At 40.3% G+C, this 18,475-nt stretch overlaps 2 protein-coding genes across 3 annotated transcripts; both read left to right on the forward strand.

Annotated features, from left to right (window-relative positions):
• Positions 1-6,944: 6,944 nt before the first annotated feature.
• LOC133889712 (uncharacterized) lies at positions 6,945-12,647 on the forward strand. Of its 2 annotated transcripts, XM_062330169.1 has the most exons (10): positions 6,945-7,086; positions 7,941-8,030; positions 8,525-8,630; positions 8,903-8,944; positions 9,231-9,290; positions 9,670-11,241; positions 11,344-11,445; positions 11,554-11,706; positions 11,796-11,921; positions 12,007-12,647. In XM_062330169.1, exons 1-10 carry the CDS (start codon positions 7,004-7,006, stop codon positions 12,187-12,189), a joined length of 2,517 nt encoding a protein of 838 aa, XP_062186153.1. In that variant the 5' UTR covers positions 6,945-7,003; the 3' UTR covers positions 12,190-12,647. The 2 variants fall into 2 exon arrangements, with proteins under 2 accessions (XP_062186153.1, XP_062186154.1); XM_062330170.1 differs by lacking the exons at positions 6,945-7,086; positions 7,941-8,030; positions 8,525-8,630 and adding an exon at positions 8,734-8,782.
• A 1,091-nt stretch (positions 12,648-13,738) lies between these two features.
• On the forward strand, positions 13,739-18,030 carry LOC133889116 (uncharacterized). Its single transcript, XM_062329577.1, has 3 exons — positions 13,739-14,161; positions 15,463-15,611; positions 17,517-18,030. The coding sequence occupies exons 1-3, from the start codon at positions 13,976-13,978 to the stop codon at positions 17,653-17,655; spliced, it is 474 nt and encodes a 157-aa protein (XP_062185561.1). The 5' UTR covers positions 13,739-13,975; the 3' UTR covers positions 17,656-18,030.
• The last annotated feature ends 445 nt before the right edge of the window (positions 18,031-18,475 follow it).

The raw sequence follows: 18,475 nt of genomic DNA on the forward strand, positions 1-18,475 counted from the left end.
AGATGTTGTACCGATTCGTGCAGCAAAATCAACTAAACTATCCCGTACAGGTTCTGTTAACTCCGCTAGTCACTTTGTGGTTAGTGATGATTAGTGATTATCAGTGGTTATTAAGAATTTTAGTTAAACATTTGTTATAATTAGATTTTATTAACCATAACTAATTATTATTGTGGGTATTTTTTGATGATTATGGCAAGCTTAAGTTATGTTTAGCTAGAATTAGTAATAATTAGTACAAATTAGCATAGTTTGTTGATAATAATAAATATAAAAATTATTATTTATGTAAAATAATTAAGTTACATGGATATAATACATAACTTTTAATCAACTAAAAACGTTCTCGTACCATCACATACATCCAACCAAATATATTTATGTATCATCTCATATATCAAACCAAACACATTCATATATCAATTCATCTAGGATCATCCCATTCATTAAGGACGATCTCGTCGTATTCAACTTCGTTCAACTAATCAAACACACTCTTAATAGACATGTACCTAGGCTAGGAGCTATGCCGATGACACATCAAGGGGAACCATCATCAAGTGGCAGACATCCCCCGCAAAAGGGGTAGGAAACCCTTGAAGTATTCCTTTGGTAGGCCCTCAATCATAGGTAACCACACATGATTGAGTTAGCAACAGCATAGTGACCATCCTCCCCTCTCCTCATAGCCATAGCTAAACCAAAGCAGAAAGCCATCTAATGAAAGCAAGCATCCTCACTAGTTAGCAGTGTCATGAGCTTGAGCTAGAGACAAGCCACCAGCCTTTGGCCAATGGAATGTCTGGGCTGCCCACGCACGCATCATGGTCGTTGCCCCAGATGGCGCGGTGATCTTGGTCAAGATTCCAACAATTGCGTGGGGTCTTGCACCATCCCAATTCCCAGCTGACGGGGGCAGCTCTCGGGTACGTAGTGGGCCTGTGCCGCCACCGCTGTCGTTGCACCCATTCATACATGGAATTATATATATATTAAAATTACATGTATATTTGAAAATAATGATGTCTAACTTAATGTCGTTCGTTTAACGGTTGAGAACAAAATCTCATCTATTGAACCAGTGAGATTTTGTGGATTCTGGATCGTAGCGAATTTAATAATTAGAGAGAGTAAAATCTCGTCTATTAAACGGATGAGAACTTGATCTTTCTCGTTGAACGGGTGATACTTTTATCTCACCCGTACAACAGACGACATATTTGTATCACCCACCTACCAGACAACATATTCAATTTAATTCAATTATAAAAATATATGTATAATTAGTTTTTTAATATAGATTTTGTATTCGATAAATGGTAGTTGTATATTCATTCGACGAAAAATGGTAGCCGTACATACAACTGTCCAAACGGTTCATTATATCTTTAAGTTGGATGTCATTTTATCGATATTTCTTTATTTAGTTGATGTAAAAGTGTGTTGAATTTTTTTTATAAAGTGATTTTGTGAGAATAAAAAACTAATTTGTCGAATAATAATAATTATGAGGCACAAATATTATATAATCAAGTACGGAGTTTACATACGCTGGTAAACATTACATAGGGTATGAGGTTTTTCGTCGTTGCGTGAATGGACCCTAACTATAAAGAGATGACAATAAACGCTGATATGTATGCTACGACTAAAGACTAACATAATAGCGTGTCGCCGCTAAACCTAATATGCCTTAGGGAATAAAAATAGGTCAGGGTATAATAGATGCTCTCGACTGAGTACACTTAGGATATTTACCCTTTCTCAGGGTATCGAGGCCCTCCGCCTTAGCGCGACGCACCTTCTCCCGCTTCCTTTCCCTCTCTGCTTCACGTGCTTCAGCCGCGGCACGCTCCTCCACTGTCTTCCTTATGCACTCCTCCTCCTGACACTTCAGCCTTAGTTTTTTCTGCTGTTGCTCGTACTCTCAACGTTCGTAAGCTTCCATCCTCCACCGCATCTCTATATCAACCCACCGCTTCTGGTGGTTATTTTTTCTCCATGTCCAGTCATTCCATGAAGTCACAGATAGGTAGAGGAGACTGGACAAATGAAACAAAAGGAGAGATTAGTAAGATAGTGCATAAAACCGTATGTAAAGTGGCAAATGAGTGATCTATATCGCTATACCGATGGGTATTCATACGGTACATATCGAGACGGGTTGTACGGGTAAATGGCACATATGAAGAAGCGTTTGCCATAGGTGTAGGAGATATTTTAGGACTCATGAAGCCTACAAGGGTCATCACAGAAGCACATCGACGGTTTAACCCCCTGGGGGTGAAAATCTCCCAATGCTTCTTGGGTGAGTTTGGTGGAACTGAGGAATACATTGCATTTGAAAGAGCTAAGGAAGGAGTGGTATATCCATAGTTGAGGGTAGACTTATTTATGGTGGATGGGAGCTGGTGCATGGACTGAGTGTATGGGCATGGCTGGGGCTAGAGCATGAGATTCTTTGTAAAAGCTAGAAAAGTTGTAGCATTGATACTTGACAGAGATTCCCTGTGAAAGATGTTGCTTGGTATGGTCATTTTATTTTGTAAAAGTTCTTAAAAAAATCCTGGCTAATAATACGGAAAGCATTGAGCTTATGAGTTATTGTTGCCTCTACATGGAAGGCAGATAATCCTAGGAAAGCATTGAGCTTAGAAAAAATGTATTGGTAAAATGGTAAATCCCGACCAATAATACGGAAACACATTAAAAACTGCAAATACCGAACATAACTATTACGAATAAATTATCGCATAGTCCTTACAGCAGAAACATAAGTAATACACAACTAATACAACTTAGTTCTCACATCACGAATAGCAAAATGTAACTTTCCGACGTGTGTCGTATAACAGTGTTACTGTGTTATGTAATCGTACTCGAATGAATTATCACCAGCATTTATTGTACATACCTTTTTACCCCACATATTCCTATCTTCCTCCGATGATCTGCATTCATCAGCTACATGATAAATGGTATATATGACATGTCTAGTCTTATATATTTATACATGTCTACTTACAATATCATTACTTAAATTCTTAATCCCATCTGACATCACACTTCCAGCTTCTTAGATTGAAGTCACCTCTCGCTGTCACCTTTTCAAGGAGAAGCGAACCCTCACTATTGGCGTTTCAGATTGACGTAACCTCTCGCTACCACCTTTTCAGAGCGATGTGACCGCACGTTGCCGACTACTTAGAGTCTAGTGACCGCTCGCTACAGAAAGGCATTCAATGTATGCATTATATACAAATTATATACCTACACTTGGTCCATACACCCTCGGTCCCTGCTTATAAAATGCGAGGTTGACGCAATGAGAAGGTCATGACATCACAGTTTCCTAAAAAACCACTAGCATCTGATACTTAATACCGCATTATGATTGCCTCCTCAAGGAGACATTTCTCGTGGATATCCAAATTCTCAATGATAGCCCTATAAATTATGAGGGAGACCCAGATGAAAGTTGACGATGTGTTTAAGGAGGATAATTTGAACAAAGTGCTGTCAAAATAGCAGACCATGACCTGTTGTCCCTATTTCACCACGGAGGAATGACGGTGAATGGTAAGCTCTGTGACCTCCATGGACCTAAAGACGCACTTGTTAGAATACCATCAGAGATATATCGGGGTGTGCAAACTTGCCGACATAGCAAAGTGTTTTAGCAAGCAAGCAAACACCATATTTATGCACTCTCAGCAGTACGAGGAGCACATTAAGGTATGTTCATCGTTATTACATGCCCCAGTTATTTATTTGGTTGCACTTCTAAGACACGTTTATATTTTTGTATGCTCTTTTTATATACTAAGTATTCCCTCGTGATGAAGAGTTGCTAAACCAACCCATCGAGAACTTTTTAGGCTACATCTGCTCTTTGGTGATGGATGCCTACCCGGACATAACTGGAGACGCAGATGTGGTCATTCGAGACCTTCACACCATTGCGATAGAGGCGGTGGTTCGAGCCACCGTAAAAGAGGTGGTCTTTCAACAACCACCATAAGATGACCCGCTTCTACCACTTCTGTCACAACTGAATGGGCTGGTTCTGACGATGATGACTTCGTGCTTACTCATCAGAGAACAGTATGTCGTTGCGAATTATCTGACGATAGGGTAAATGAATGGGATCCTAACTTTGATTATTTTTCATATACACTGGCACAACGTAGATTAAAATCCCTATAATACGATTATCATTGGATGTACCAGGAGATAAGACACAGATAACTTTAATGGTCATTTCGTCCATAATGTTTATTCTAATAATGTTTACCTTAGTATTTTGTTATATTTTCTTGTACCGTGTTGTTTGTAACTGAATAAATTATACCCGGTCATGTAACATTTTATTGTAGTTGTAAGTGTTATAGTAGTAGGGTTTTTTTTTTGATGCGAATGCTTTTTATTTCGAAAGTTGCAAGTGAACGATTTGAAAGGGGATATGACCGCACGATTCTATGCTTTGAGATGGATCGAGAACACGGTTAATAAAAACATGGCTGATAACAAAGATCCAACATAAATATTCAACATGATATGACAACCACATAATATAAATACTAGCACAGAGTACACATAAAGCAGTAACACGGAGTACTAGTATATATCATTATAAAACTATCAATAACATAGAATCCTACAGGTTAGTCCCCTTTTAGGGATGAGGCCTGGCTGTATCTGTCTTGGGGACCCTGTGTCTCCTCGCTCGCACCTGGTGACCTGAGTACGTCAGGTGCTCCGGTGGAACGAGTGGCCAATTAGGTTGCCCAGCGAGCGGTGGAGTGACGTACTCATCCTAGGAGGGATGAGTCCCCGGGAGTGGCGCACTCGATAGCTATGACGCACCAAGCTCGTCGAACTGTCCGAAGATGAAGTTGTACCTAGGGAACTGACTAACATTCCTGCTAAGTAGCTCTATGTAGCTACCATATGCCTCTACTTACTGGAGATCATTGGGGAAGGGTGCGTTGCACCACTGTTGGCGTGAAATAACAACTAAATAAAGAAATATCGATAAAATGACATCCAACTAAAATTAAGGATAGAATGAACCGCTTGGATAACTGTATACACATCCATTATTTTTCACCGAATGAATGTGCAATATTTTTCAATTTACCGAATACAAAAATCTAATTATACATATATTTTTTGTCATTAAATTAAATCGAATATGTCACCTGGTAGGTGGGAGATACACATATGTCGCTTGTTGTACGTGCGAGATGAAGGTCTCACCCTTTCAACGTGCGAGATCAAGTTCTCGCCCACTGAACAGGTGAGACCTTCCTCTCCCAGTTATTAAATTCGCTGGCAATTAGGATCCATAAAGTCTCGTCCATTCTCACCTGTTGAACGGACGATGGTAGAATATATATATATATTATATATATATATATATATATATATATATATATATATATATATATATATATATATATATATATATACATACCTGTTGAACGGACGACGGTAGAATAGACCTTATATATATATACACATATACATATATATACATATATGTAGATGTATATATATATACATATATATATACACACATATACATATACATATATACATATATGTATACATATATACATATATGTATACATATATACATATATATATATATATCTACATATATACATATATATATATCTACATCTATACATATATATATATATATCTATACACATATATATATGTATATATATATGTATGTATGTATGTATACACATACATATATATATACACACACATGCCCTACATGTGAACCAATCGTGCTTTTGGGAGCTGTGATGGTGGGAAGTTTAGGTTAATCCCCACAAACACAAGGCTGATAGCTAGATCACACAGACCGGAGGTTGATGTATGTCACATGCACGCACGTTGATATGCGCTGCACGCCTGCACTGCGGGGGTGTATCGACTTGTGCAGAGGTGGCTCCTCTCCTGCTAGTTCCCTGCCAAGCCATGCGTACTAATCGTCTTCTACATCCTGCTTCTACTCGTCTAAACAATCTGGCTGGAGCGAGTGCAATGTGCAGTACTTGACAGTTCATACAAACTGAAGTATATGCAACTGACAACATTCCATCCTCCGACAAATTAAAAGGGCACTACCATCTCCTCTAGATAGGCCATACAGAAATGGTTTACCATTAAAGTACTTGTAATATTATAAATTTATTATATCTGTACTAATACATTCCATGAATTTGCTTTAGAAAAAGGTTGTTGTTTTAGTTTAATATATGCTTTGTTTGTTTTTGTCATGGGTTGTTAATATCTGAATTATATCAAAAAACTTATTTTTATCCGATGGTAGATTTACTAATATAATTTGACCTGTCAACTGTGAGAATCAATTTTTAATTAGAATCATTTGTCTTTACTTTTACTTATATGGCTAGAATATATAATCAAAATAAAAAACAATCATAGCGTTAGAGCCATGATGCCCGTCGGAGAAGATTTTGCGAGGTGACAGTCCCATTTCATTATGCACAAGTGTCATTTTCTTCTTTTCTCCCCCCATGCTTAATATATATGTAGGTAATTTTGAGCATGTAATTTTAATTTTCAATATTTGATGTAAGCTATCTTCATCGGAAGCAAATTTTATAGAACACTGTCATACGAAAGATACTTTTTCTGTAACGACACGTGTTCACTCATTCTCTTCTCTTCAACCTAATCATTAGATTACAAAATAAATAACATCAATAGAATCTCATAAAAAATATTTCTAAACGAGATCTTATAAAATTTATTTTCACCAAAAATATTCATCATTAGAATCGTGGGAGGTAGCGAGGACACTTTTTTTTTCTTTGTTTCTCTCTACTGTAGACTCCAATTCAACCCCATCGAGTATTTATCAGTCCCCACCCAACGCCTCAACGCCCTTCGCTTCGCTTCGCTTCGCTTCGCTCAATCTCTGTGCGTCCTCGCTTTCGTCGTCCCCGGCCTCACGACAACGATGGAGGCGGCGCTGGGGGTGCTGTGTCGCGGCGGAGGGTGGTCGTACGCGGTCGTCTGGCGCTCCCATCCGCATGACCCACGGTGAGCCGTGTGATTACTGATTGGGTTTAATCTGTGCTGGGTGGTGGTGCATGTAGCTATGTCATTTTCATTTCTCTGGCTAGCTTCAGGTTGGTTGGAAATTTGGGAGGTTTTCATGTTCTTGTTGGTTCCTTCGGTAGCCTACTTCACATTACTCTGCCTTTAGGTTTACCTGTTTCTCTCTATATCTCGATCGATCGAAATGTGAGATTTCAGGGGTTCAGCAGAGTTCAACCCATCCATAGCATATTCAGCAAGAAGTAGTAATCAAAGTGCAAGTGGTCTACCGAATCGTGTGTAGAATCAAAACAAAACTATTGCATGAACATAGTATCTGATACTCTTGTGTGCTCTTTTTGCCAGAAGTTTGCATCAAAATTCCAACTTTTTTCCACATCATTTCCATATGACACAATGAACACAAAAGAAACCTGTGCCCATGGGTCATGGCTAATCAAGAGTTTGTAGGGGTATGCACATTCACCAACTAATTTCGTTGCATTTGGGAAGGAGACATGGCTGAGTTCTCCCTTTGTTTCTTTCTTATGAGCTTTACCGAATGATAGGATGTTGCTGCAAAAGCTGCCTCCTTTCCCTATCTTTTTTTGTAGCAAAACACTGTGATCCCATCAAAATTGACAGGAAGGTGTGTCCCCTCCTTTTGGATGTCTCTTTTCCCTTTGGACATGATCCAACGAGTCACCTCATTGTCCAACCTTTGCTTTTTGATTCCTATTTTGTTTTGTTATGTTATTTCCATTGGTGGTGTGTACTGTGCAGGAGTTTTTTCTTTCTTTCTAGGGACTTGCTCCTATTCGTTTGAGAATACTGACTGATACCACATTTGATGCCAGGTTGCTTACATTGGGGGAGAGCTACTGTGAAGATGAGGGTACAACACTGGTTCAGAAGATGCTTAATCAAGTTCATGTTGTTGGGGAAGGGTACGACTAACAGGCAACGGCTAATAAGATCTATCTGATTATCTTTCGTATTTTTTTCGAGCAATATTTTTGGCATTTTATCTTGATATTTCATTTGTGCCGATGTTTTGTCATATGTGGGCGTGTTAATGCTATATTCAGTCTTGATGGGATCTCTTTCCCCCCTGATGGCTGTATTGGGCATTTGAAGTAGTATTTATTAGCTTTGTAAAGGTCCAATTGCCAGGCTTCCTACCTGACTGTTTCTGTAACAATCTTTCGACAAAGCATCTAGTTAAACAGTCTGCTGCAATTCTATGAGTCTGTTGGTGAGAATATATTTGTTTTTAAAAAGGTGAACATGGTTTCTCTGTCTGATTTATCTTGTTTGATTTTACTCTTGTGTTTTCCTCTAGAAACCGTGTTTATATTATTGCGTTTGAAGCCAGTTACTTTTCTACGTGCTTCTTTTCTTTCCATTAGTATGGAGTAAAACGTATGTTCTCTGGTTTCAGCGTCATAGGGGAAGCTCTAGTAAGCGGAAAGTGCCAATGGATTTCCGATGATACTTGCCATGGATTGAATCAGACAAGCCATGCAGATAACCAGGAATTATTTCAGGTGTATTATGTTATTCTCTTATGGCACAATAACCAAATAAAATTAAGAACACTGAACGAACCATTAATGCTTTGTGCTCATAACTCATAGCTCTTACATCGTGATCTTGGAAAAGTATAGATAGATAACTGAAGAATCCATGAGCTGCCACAGTAATATCCCATTCTTGCCATTCTTCTCTCCTTTCATTTGTTAATACTTCTGTCACCATTTTTGTTTGACACCTAAACCAGTTTCTTGATTTTAACAAATAGAATGTTTCCCTTTTTCAGGGCTATACTTGGTGGCAACACCAGTTCAGGAATGGGATAAAGGTTGGTGTTTCTTGTTTCCTTGCTTCTTGCTTGAAAAACTACAAAAGCTTGACCATTTCATAAAACACTAGACCAACCTAGGAGCTAGGTGGCTTTATATTAAGAAGAAAATAGGCACCCAAATTCGCCTCGACAAGGACTTGAACTTGGGTGGTCTGGGCATACATCCACACTCCTGAGCTAGGCTCAGTTCCTCTTGACCATTTCATTGATGAGACCAGTTTTGAGAGTCTGTTTATCTTGTTTAATGCCAAGTTTGATACTTAAAGTGGCATCTTATATGCAGACTATTGCAGTTTTACCTCTTCAATCGCAGGGCCTTGTGCAATTCGGCTCCGTTCAGAAGGTTAGCATCTTAAATACTCTAAAATACAATTTTATGCTTGTATGTCAATGTTTTTGTCCGTTGTCAGTAAAAATTTAACATGGCCTTGTGTCTAGCAAATATCAACAGTATGATACTGTAACTTCCAAAATGCAATTTTTTTTTATTGATCTCACTTCTTAATAAATTTTTGAACATAGTCCACCTTTCAATGGAGAAAATGCAGAACCAAAAAAACTTCCTTGAGCGTGTACTTCTAGCTTCAGAATATACAGTGTGACCAGTGAAACATGCAGAGTATGGTTTCACGGTCGTTAGTCTATCTATGCTGTCTGGTGTCAGGGTGGAAATATATCAGATATTATTTTTGGAAGCTGGCTCTAATTTCACATCTTACCAGATACCCAAAAACTCGGATTTTTTCAATCATGCCAGGAATATATTCAATCAGATGAAGGGCACTTCAAGGGATCCTTCAATGGAGTATACCCGAACAGATGCCGTTGCATATGGTCAGCAATCTATACTGACTTCCTTGAGATCTATGAATGACATTCTTTCACATAACGAGGTCAACCCATTGCAAAGTGAGAAACTTGAGGAGAATATAGAGATAGCAGAATCACTAATGAGTTCAATCTGTTCTCCAAGCAATTCACATAGATGTTTAAATGATTTGACCTCCCATGTTAGTGGCAACACCAATATGAATACTCAGATATTGGCGATGCCTGTAAACTCCACGTCTATATATGAGCTCAAAGGATTTGATAACGCCCCCAGCTTCTGTCATCAAAATGTTGATGTCAGAACTCCTTTGCAAGTCAACTCTAGTAAAGATCCTGATTCTAGTTTTGCCAGTGTAATGTCAGCATACAAAAGGTTGAACGATCTTCATAGGACAAAGAAGGAATCATCTGATCAGAACACTACCGCCAACTCTTCAAATTTTGGCCTTGATGAAATTTGTTATTCTGGTGCTGGTTTCTCATCAGCGTTTACAACAGTATCCGGAAAAACCATAAATATTGAGAGTGAGAAATTGCTATGCAATTCTATGCCATTCACCATCCACCCCTGTGTTTCTGAGATCCAAGAAAATTGCCTCACTCCACAGCATGTCCTTGTGCATGAACAATCTCTGATGCCTGATCCTGGAGAATGGCCGAGTCTCCTCTCGCCTGAAGAATCTTTTATCATTCAAAGTGACTTAATGCAATTTAAGGATGCTACCCACTTTACAAGCCAGGCTAATTGTACATTTCCTGAATTACCTAATAGAACACTTGAAGAAGCTACTGCAGGAACAACAGACTATGACACGAAGGAATGTAATGGAAATAATTGTCTGCTAGAAAGTATGATGCTTGATCTTAGCACTAACAGCCTTGTGCAAGATTGGTGGGATGACAGTGTTCTATTGGCAGGAAACCTTCCACATGTAGGCGACACGCACTCGGAGTCTGTTACAGAACTGGCTAATAAGCATTCTTTGTCAATTGGAGAGAGATTCTTGCCTTCCATGTCTGTTGTCGAACAATTATGTGATTCAGACAATAACATCCATGGTGATTTGCATACACCTGCGAGACATAGTCCACTTGCGGCTAAAACTAGTCCTTTAGCTGGCTGTGTTTCAGATTACCAGTCGCCGCAGTTTGTATTTCAAGACTCCCTAACAGCATACAACTCACAAGTCCCATCATTGGCTTGCAGTAGCTATACATCCGGAAATGCCCAAAATGGCTCTTCAAAGGCAACTTCAGTGCCACCAGCTAACATATCTGCAGATGACAGTTGCAGTTTCAACATAGCAAATTCCAAGGTCGGTCAGTCGAACAATCCTGAGGGAATAAAGATCGCGAAGAAAAAAGTTAGATCTGGTGAGAGCACTCGGCCTAGACCAAAAGACCGACAACTGATACAAGATCGTGTCAAAGAATTACGAGAGATTGTCCCCAACAGTGCAAAGGTAATAATCAATCACCCACTTGCTTTTTTTTCTCTGTCGTGTTTCCCTTGACTGAGGCTGAGTGACTGACCCCCTAACTTTCCATCATTTTTGACACAATAGTGTAGCATTGATGCTTTGTTGGACCGAACAATTAAGCATATGCTATTTCTACAAAGCGTAACCAAGTATGCAGAGAAAATTAAGCAAGCTGATGAACCAAAGGTACGCTCTCTTGTATGTATCTATGAATATTAATCTTGTATTGCTGAAGTTTTTTCTTGTAAACAATCCTCTATTACGAGACATGCTGACTTTGTTATGGTTGTTAAGATGATAGACAAAGAGAGCGGTGTTGTGTTGAAAGACAACCCGACTGCTGGCAAAAATGGTGGTGCCACATGGGCCTACGAGTTTGCTGGCCAAACCATGGTTTGCCCAATAATCATTGAGGATCTTTCGCCACCTGGTCAGATGCTTGTCGAGGTGAACTGGACTTTCAGTAGCGCAATCCTCTCTCTCATGCCACAATGCAGAATACGAAGATAACTATTTGTCCTCTTAATAATTTGCAGATGCTTTGCGAGGAACGTGGGTTCTTCCTAGAGATAGCTGACAACATACGTATGTTCGGCCTGACTATCTTGAAAGGGCTGATGGAGCTCCGTGATGGCAAGATATGGGCGCGCTTTCTTGTTGAGGTAAAGAAGAAGCCACCGTTTTATTGCATGTCCCATTTCTAGCTTCATCAGTTGTTAAACCGTATACCGGTGTTTGTTTCTTCAGGCAAACAAGGACGTCACCAGGATGGACATATTTTTGTCACTTGTTCAGTTAATGGAGCAAAATAGCCTCGTTCCATCCACTGACCAACTAACTAAGGTCATGAACAACGGGGCTCCATCCTTTGCAAATCATCAGCGGTCTCCGCTACCGATTCCGGTCGGCAACGCTGAGAGACTACAGTGACTGCAGATGTTTCGAATAAATAGAATTAGGCGACTCGGCTGATCCCATATTTGTTAGCCAGAACTCCATGCATTAGACAGAGCCTAGTGTTGACACTCGACTGTCGCACTGCTGCTAGAGACGCCAGTGTCAGGAATGTGACTGACGCAGACGTGAGTCGCTAGTGCAGAAACTATGAACCGTCCTGAAAACTCCTGATGACTCGGGGATGATGGGTGATCATGTAAAATTGTACATGCCATTCCCTGTCGCCTAGCTGGTTAGAAATCTTATGCTTGCCCCATGGGTACTTGTGTTCTTGATACACGCTGTACTGCTCGCTTGTGGATTGGTTGTCGCTGTGCTTTCTAGCCGGCATCTCATGGCTCTGTACGTAGTAACTGGAGTTGACTGCTAGACTGTACGTACATATCTACGCTTTCTAGTTGCAATAATTGCAAGGGCTTGTTGGTTGATTCTGTGTGTCAACAATCGAAGGCCGCATGCCTGCATGATGATTGCTGCTGCGGCATGATCCACATGCATGCGGATTATCATGGATAATCCAAACTGGAGCCCAACCAAGCCAGAAACCCGTGGAGGTCATGGTGCATAGAAAAATGGATTAATGGAGCTAAGAAGGTTCCTAACTAGTTGTGTTGCAGTGCCGCGGGATCACATGATAAAGATGCTGCTACAGGCTACAACCGCGATTGACAGACAGAATTGCGTCGGTTGAGTCGTGTCTGCTCCTTTGGTTACACACGCGGGCGCGGCCAGCACGGCCACACTTTTTTAGACGAAGCGTGGCACCGCGGCACCGGCAGTCCGGCATGGCCGTTCTCCATCACCAGCATCCAGAATTCGATCAGCTCCAACCACCAGCGTCCATCATACTGTGATGATGTGAGGACGAGAAAAGTCATTTCCGTGGAATTTTTAGATTTTGGCCTTTTCGAAAACTCTTTATATGCATAGACTTATGGGAAATAATATAAAAAAATAGAGTCTTTTTACGGTATTATTAAATAGCACGGCGTCGTGGTAATTGACAATAGGATAATCGTCACATATGATCTTGTAAATTTAACATAGAAGATCATACATAACAACTATTATAATATCAATTGTCACTGTACCTTACTATTCAATCACAACACTAAATATTATGGAGTTGTGAAAAAGAATTTATTTTTAGAACAAAAGATCCTGGTGCCATGCTATTCAACCGATCAACCACGATGCTAAATGTTATGAAGCTTTGAAAATAGATATATTTTTAAAAATTAATTTTGCAGAGTCTATTTGTATAATATTTTTTTGAAAAAGGTCAAAATCGTGTCGCAACTCGCTAGAAAAAGAAGAAAAAAACCCGGCGAAACCAAGGCGAAACGGGAGCAAAGCGACGACGGGCCGGCTCACACATCATCCGGCCTGCTAGCAGCCCAAGGCGCCCACGGGCCCGCCCCCGTCTGTCGCGTTTGGCCCGATCGCGGTCGCGGTCGCGGTCGCGCTTCCACCGCCTGGTCCGCCTCCTCCTGGAGGCCAGCGGCGTGCGTCTCGTCGCCTCCCCCCTCTCCTCCGCTCACCCGCCCGCCCGCCCACCGCACCACCCCCGCAACACTTTTTCGCCCCCATCTTTGAATGAACCTTCCTCCTCCTCGGCTCTGATCGGCCCCGCCCTATATATCCCGCCTCCCTTCCCTTCCCCCAGAGTCCCAGACCGCAGCAGACCGCAGCTGACGACGGACGCCGAGCCGGAGCCCGTAGCGCGCGAGGGAGGGAGTGCGACTGGGTGATTCGGTCGATGGCGAAGCTGTACGTGCAGGCGGTGCCGCCGCCGGATCTGAACAAGAACACGGAGTGGTTCATGTACCCTGGGGTGTGGACCACCTACATTCTCATCCTCTTCGTCTCCTGGCTCCTCGTCCTCTCCGTCTTCGGGTGCAACCCCGGCACGGCGTGGACGCTCGTCAACCTCTCCCACTTCGCGGTACGTACGGCCCTGTCTCCTGCTACCGCCCTTTCCCCCCTTAGGTTCTGTACTTGTGAGTGGGGTTAGAATTCGGGTATTGCGCGTTAGCTTTGGATCTGAGACCCGGCGGTTGTTCGGGTTGTTAGATTGCTTCGATTAGTCGTGTTGCAGAGCCAGAATGGCTCTTGTGATGCGGCGGCTATGAATTGCTTCTCTAGTGAGAATTTGGTAATTATTTTGTCCCTTCCCACCGACTAAATGTTGGTGTTAGACTGTTAGTATTGGCTCTCCCATGATCCCATCCCACTCGACCCCATCTTCCTCTCTGTTGAAGTATAAGTGAATTGCCCGTTTGTCACTCGCGTCCCGAGTTCCACTGGTGCTGTCTAGAGCTTATGCGCAATAGGATTGCAAATCTCTATGCTAATCTGCATTTCAGCACTTTTGCACGGTAAGTTTAGGATTTGTAAGCTGCTAAATATTCAGGTTTCTTCATTACTGAAGGTCCCTTAATTTGGTCTTATCCATAGATGATTGAGGCAGAGGTTTTGCTTCTGCCAGGTGATGTAGAGGTAAACGATACCAGGGAACATCGCAACTATGTAATCAGTATCAGGGTCTGTGTGCAGTCGTACTAGTGGTCCATAGAGTGCTCTCTTCATGTTTCAGATATTGAACTATTGAACCACATTTCCTAGATGCTTTAGTTCAGATTTCACATAGCTGTTCAGTGTTCTCTTCTTGATGTCCAGGACTGAATATTTTGGGCTATCTGGCTCCTTGTTAATACACTGGCCATATTCCTAGGGTAGTAAGTATGCGAATGATAACCGCTGCTCGTCACATCGCCAAGCTTTACTAGTTGTCTCTGCCTCTCTGATGCACCCAAAGTGACATATGTGTGTGCTTTTTCCCATATTAATATTGAGCATGAGCATTCATAAACCTCAAAAGGAGGTGGTCGGTATAGTAGGTTATAAGTTGGACCTCGGACATGCATTGGTGTTGAAACTAACCTTGCCATGAATTGTACTCAGTTATGATGCTTGTTCTTACGCAATAGCCAAATAAACAACCTACATTAATCAAAGTTTTGCCAGTCTAAATAATAAAATAGTTGTGATTAATGCCACAGAATATTCTCTTTTTATAAAGGCAGCTCATGTTGTTCTTTGTTATTGTCCCCAAGCATTCGTTATGAAAGTAGAATGGAATTTTATTTTTTAGCTGTGTAAGATTATAGTTCAACATTTTTCTTGATACTTTAGCCATTATCTTTTTCCATTTCTGTTGCTTGCCTGAGCAAACATTTGTTTCAGATTACGTATCACTTTTTCCACTGGAAGAAGGGGACTCCATTTGCTGATGACCAGGGGATGTATAACACATTGACATGGTGGGAACAAATGGACAATGGCAAACAGCTTACTCGCAATAGAAAGTTTTTAATGGCGGTTCCTGTCGTTCTGTGAGTGTTGTATCTTTTAAATGCCTTTTTTCCATTTATACATTAAGCCTCTATGATGCGATAAATGGTTTCTAATGAACCAATTTTTTGTTTGTGTTGGAAGTGAAGTGTTGTGGACCTTCGTGCTATTTAATTGCATTTTCTTCATATTTTGATTTCCAGTTTTCAGGGCATAATTTCTACTATTTTGCTTGATATATACCTATGGAATGGGATGCCATTCTGTTACATTAGATATTTGGTTTCAAACTTCTAGATGTGGATATGAGAAAACCTCACTTTCTGAGCAATGTATCAGTTCTGAGCCAAATCTCTGTACCTGCGACCTGGGAGAATCAATGAACTATCTTGAAAATAATCTGCCATCACTGATTGTGCTATCCAGTTGAATCTTGGACAAAGCCTGTCATTAGTAAACACACTGTGTTGTGCCATGTTTGATTGTAGTGCTGCTACCAGTCCATTAGACCCTGATATTCTATCTGTTTTTAGTATAGACATGCCTTGTTTCTTTTCACTTTCTACCAAAGAAACAGGCCTTGCCGTGATTTGTTTCATTAGAAATGGCTAGCTCCTTAGCTTCAGTTCCATGTTGGACTTTGACAGTTGCTAAAATGGATCATATCTGCCATATCTGAAGATAGTTAAGGCCCATGATTACTTTGTTTGATAATTAAAAAAAAATGCTCCGGTCATATTTTTGCTATGCGAGTGATGTTGGACCAGTAGCAGCAATGCTCAATTTTCTTTTAATTTTTCTTATTTTTGGCAAAGTTCTTTGCACAGACCAGTAGATAGTTTTATTGAAAATCCAGAATCTAGCATTTGGGCTTGAAGACAAATCTCGGGTTCTTGTCAGCTCTAGTCCATTTAAAATACGAGATAGCATGCACTGTATATGTTCATTTTCATCACATTAGTGCCTTCAGCAGTGCAGTAATCTATTGTTTCTTGAGGTCTGATTGGGTTTTGGTCATGCCTAGCAAATAATTTTTTTGTGTGTCAGATTTTTTATTTTCTTGCTAATACAGAAGTCTGACCTTTGCATGTGGTTTCTGATGCCAAACGTTTCCTTTCAAGTTCAACTTCTGAATAAGTATTAGTGTACACTAGATCATTGATGCACATGCTTCCCTCATGTTTTGAAAGCAGGCATGGTAGGTTGTATGCAATTCTTAAATAAGCATTTGCTTTAATGGGGTAACTAGTACTACTGGGTGTGGGACTATTTGTCTCTCAATTTGCCAAATGAAAATTTTGATGTTTCATTTCCCATGTCTTTCCTATTCCAACAGTGTAAGCACACCAATCAATAATAAATTTACTTGTTTGTTTTGTTCCAACATATTATCTAGAAATATATAGCTGCTTCTATAATCATGATTTTTGAAATGCTGAGTGGTTTATTAGGTGCGGTGCATTCATGTTCATTGTATCTTAAATCTGACGCTAGGAAGGACATGAGGTGATGTGCGGCGCTCCTGGTGCTGTGTTTTGCACTCAGCTATAGTACAGAGATGTTCTAACATATCATCTAGAAATATATAGCTGCTTCTATAATCATGATTTTTGAAATGCTGAATGGTTTATTAGGTGCGGATTCATGTTCATTGTATCTTAAATCTGATACTAGAAAGGACATGAGGTGATGTGCGGCGCTCTTGTGCTGTGTTTTGCACTCAGCTATAGTACAGAGATAAGATTAGTTTGAGTTTCCTTGAGTGAACCTATCTGTCAATGAAAGTTGTGGAACTTTTAATATTACATGGACTAGCATTTTTCTGCTGTGTTCCCAGTCTCTTGATTGGCTAGCCAATCCTTTTATTCCCCCCTACCTATTGTTTTCTTTATGTCAGAGTGGACACTAGCACTAGTTATAGGGATGATTTCTCTTTTCCTTGGCAGGTATTTGATAGCTTCGCACACAACGGACTACCAACATCCTATGCTCTTCCTCAACACCCTTGCAGTCACTGTGCTGGTTGTTGCCAAACTACCAAACATGCACAAGGTTCGGATTTTTGGAATCAATGCCGGTAGCTAAGCAGTAGCATCCCACGGTAGACAGCTTTCCATGTCATAGTTCATCTGGATTTCGGGATGTGTTGCACCTAGTTCTGAATTGGATCATCAGATTATCAGAGTACCAGTGAGTAGTGTTTGAAAGCTGTTCGTAGATGACATGTAATCATTGTACAGAGAAATGCTAAGAAGGCTTGAAAAGATGCTTTCTGCAACTAGTGAAGAACGAGTTCTGTAGACTCTTAATGTTGTTACATGTTCTCTAGCAAGTACTTGTCAATTGATACATGCACAGTTCTGCTCTTTGTGAGGAGGTTATACTTTTGCATCACCACAATGTGAAATTGGAAGTGCATGTGCCATTCCTTAAGCAATAATCAGTTATTATATGACAAAATCATGGCAAATAGTTCTGTTAGTGTGGCTTTGGCGCAGTCGGACCCAGTGATCGATGCAATTTTCAGATGAGTTCAATTTTATTCCCTTTGGTCATAAATATATGTTGTTTTAGACAAGATTTGGTCAAATTTTTAAAACTTTGACTAACAATAGCTTGAAATTATATATTTAGATTTGTCTTAAAAATATTTTCGTAATATCACAAATTTAATGGATTTTATGAAGATATTTTAATAAAAGATAGTAGTAAAGCTATACATTAAGGATCATGTCTTATCTAAAACATGTATTTATGACATGAGTATGCCAACACTGCGTAAAAACAACACAGATCAAGCAGCTAACACCTGACTTGATGTGTTTGGTAGTTCTGTACCTGTCGTCCTTTTGGTTTGTTGATCTATCAGTTTTGCTCTTCAGGTTGGTAAAAGGCCAACTACTTA

This window comes from Phragmites australis, chromosome 13 (assembly GCF_958298935.1).
Source record: "Phragmites australis chromosome 13, lpPhrAust1.1, whole genome shotgun sequence".
Classification (NCBI taxonomy): domain Eukaryota; kingdom Viridiplantae; phylum Streptophyta; class Magnoliopsida; order Poales; family Poaceae; genus Phragmites; species Phragmites australis.

What these genes read in the sequence shown, in the direction of transcription:
- LOC133889712 (XM_062330169.1), top strand. Translation starts at nt 7,004, where the DNA reads ATGGAGGCGGCGCTGGGGGTGCTGTGTCGCGGCGGAGGGTGGTCGTAC. An exon ending in GTTCATGTTGTTGGGGAAGG is followed by an intron (nt 8,031 to 8,524) that starts GTACGACTAACA and finishes CTCTGGTTTCAG; the next exon opens with CGTCATAGGGGAAGCTCTAG. An exon ending in GGGCGCGCTTTCTTGTTGAG is followed by an intron (nt 11,922 to 12,006) that starts GTAAAGAAGAAG and finishes TTGTTTCTTCAG; the next exon opens with GCAAACAAGGACGTCACCAG.
- LOC133889116 (XM_062329577.1), top strand. Translation starts at nt 13,976, where the DNA reads ATGGCGAAGCTGTACGTGCAGGCGGTGCCGCCGCCGGATCTGAACAAG. An exon ending in TCAACCTCTCCCACTTCGCG is followed by an intron (nt 14,162 to 15,462) that starts GTACGTACGGCC and finishes CATTTGTTTCAG; the next exon opens with ATTACGTATCACTTTTTCCA. An exon ending in ATGGCGGTTCCTGTCGTTCT is followed by an intron (nt 15,612 to 17,516) that starts GTGAGTGTTGTA and finishes TTTCCTTGGCAG; the next exon opens with GTATTTGATAGCTTCGCACA.